Raw genomic sequence first — 2,220 nt, 5'->3', positions numbered from 1 at the left:
AATATTTCAATGCCGAACACATTTTTTGTCTCGAACTTTACGCCGCTTGAAAGGCTTGAAAAATCGAACAAATATTATTTTGAACTAGCTTAATAAAATACGCAACTACCACCGTGCGGAAAAGTTCGTCTTACTCCTGTAAGACTCTTTTTTTGCTCTTAAAATATTGATTGAGCTACAATTTTTCTTTTTCTTGAATATAATCGAAACCAAATCATTTCAAGAATCCATGGAATAACGCACAGACTCATGATGAATGAAAGTGAATTAAAGCAAGTGACATAAGATTTGGTCATATCACGAATATAGCCAATGAACGGCGATATTATGAATGAGAAATTCCCATACAAAAACATGTAGAGGCCATAACCGGATGCAAATCTAAAATCATAAATAAAAAAATCAGTAAAATGCATTCATATATTTGAGTAGTTTTTCATAATCACTGCGATGGAGGTAGATGATCTGCAAAAATGAGCGGTACTGTAACGTGAAGCCAAGTTCGAAAAAATCCCAATACAATGATTATTACCACCATTCCAATGAAACTGTGTACGTTCAAAAATACTAAAACAAAATCTCAAGTTAATCGTAGGTTCAATAAGACCCCTGTTGATTGAATAAAAATTATATCCATACCAAATCTAAAAAGAATCGTTACAATCGCACCAATTAATGTCACATGGCGTGCTTTGATTTGAATACAAAGAGCTATCAAAGCCATAAATGCACGCGAACCCAAATCCGCGGCAGCGCTAAGACTGACTAATTTCGCCGTATCGGCCTATTTAACCACATTTTTTTAGAATTTATTAAAAAAGGTTATTAAATATAAATTTACCTTGTCGAAGCCCAATTCAAATAAATACATCGGCAAAAGTGTGAAAAATGCATTGTCTGATAAAGTTACAAAAGTTACACCGATAGCAATATTCACATAAATTGGATCTTTAAAGAGATTCAAATCAAGAAAATCCACAATTTTTTGCCATTTTCCATTTTTAACGCGTCCATATGATTCACCCATCAAATCACCCAAGCTTATAATACTTGAAATACGTCTTTTTATTAGATCAAAATCGGTCGGCTGTGTTGTATCGAGAGATCCAATTCGCTCATTACCATTTTCATCTTGATTAAAAGTTGGCACATGTTCAATGTCTACACATAATTTTTTTTCGCCATCAGTTACTGTAACTTTCACAATTTCTTCTTGGTTTGCGATGTTTAATACTAAAATGTGTAATTGTTATGAAAACCGTGAATGAAAAAACTGAAACTATCACATAAAAACCAAAAAATAACATTACATGGTTTTTCATCGTTTAGAGGAATTTTAACCACTTTATAATGCCATTCGATGGGGTGCATAACAGCCATTCCGAAAAAAATGTGCGCATGTATAACTGCAATTAAAGCCGCCGCACCACGGAACCCATATTTATCCATAAGAAATTGTACCATAATTGGATATAACATAATGATGACACCTTTCAGTGTTTGCGTTATACTCATGATAAAAACACGCCTTCTAACAAAGTAATGGTTAAAGGTTGTGTAGGCAACTATTGACATTAAACCGGTTCCCATTCCTGCGATTTTACATCGATATGATATCACATAATTTATATTTTTAAAATGCATTCGAATTTACCCTCCATAATTCCAAAGAATATGACCAAATGTTCAACTGAAGTGGCAAAAGCAGTCAATAAACTGCCAGCGAAAAAAATTGTTGCTCCAATTAATCCAACCGATCGCATCGAAAACTTTTTGAACAAGATGCTCGCAAATAAACCACCAAAGCTAAGCATAATTGAATTCGAACCCGAAATTATTGTCACTGCTTTTGTTTCAGCACCCAAATTTTTCAAAAAATCATCAAATAGCAATCCAAACGATGCAAAACTTCCGATATGAAAAGCCTGATAGAATTAATTTATACATTCACATTGGACATGAATAGAATATATGAAAACAAGTTGAAATTATGGGAAAATTGATAATTACGGCGACCATGGCAACTCCAAATGGTATCAGAAGGCCCCATCCGCCTTTCATACAAAAATAATGAGATAGAAAATGAAGGTTATTCTATTTAAAAAAAAAACCAAATAAAATAGGATTTCGTATTTTGGATAAATGTTGGTCTCACTGAACTTTACATATTTTTATTTAAAATATAGGTACAGTCCCCAACATTTCTAGATGTACGATTGA

The 2,220-nt window shown here is 33.1% G+C and overlaps 1 protein-coding gene across 1 annotated transcript; it reads right to left on the bottom strand.

Annotated features, from left to right (window-relative positions):
- Positions 1-115: 115 nt before the first annotated feature.
- Positions 116-2,089, bottom strand: LOC116351662 (monocarboxylate transporter 7-like). Its single transcript, XM_031783798.1, has 7 exons — positions 2,011-2,089; positions 1,655-1,925; positions 1,311-1,592; positions 842-1,233; positions 640-784; positions 447-567; positions 116-381 (listed from the first exon to the last, which is right to left on the bottom strand). Exons 1-7 carry the CDS (start codon positions 2,059-2,061, stop codon positions 159-161), a joined length of 1,485 nt encoding a protein of 494 aa, XP_031639658.1. The 5' UTR covers positions 2,062-2,089; the 3' UTR covers positions 116-158.
- Positions 2,090-2,220: the final 131 nt, after the last annotated feature.

Source organism: Contarinia nasturtii, unplaced genomic scaffold (assembly GCF_009176525.2).
Source record: "Contarinia nasturtii isolate CC-2019 unplaced genomic scaffold, AAFC_CNas_1.1 Cnas_scaffold_5967, whole genome shotgun sequence".
In the NCBI taxonomy this organism is placed as follows: domain Eukaryota; kingdom Metazoa; phylum Arthropoda; class Insecta; order Diptera; family Cecidomyiidae; genus Contarinia; species Contarinia nasturtii.
This window is presented reverse-complemented; position numbering and strand designations above follow the sequence as displayed.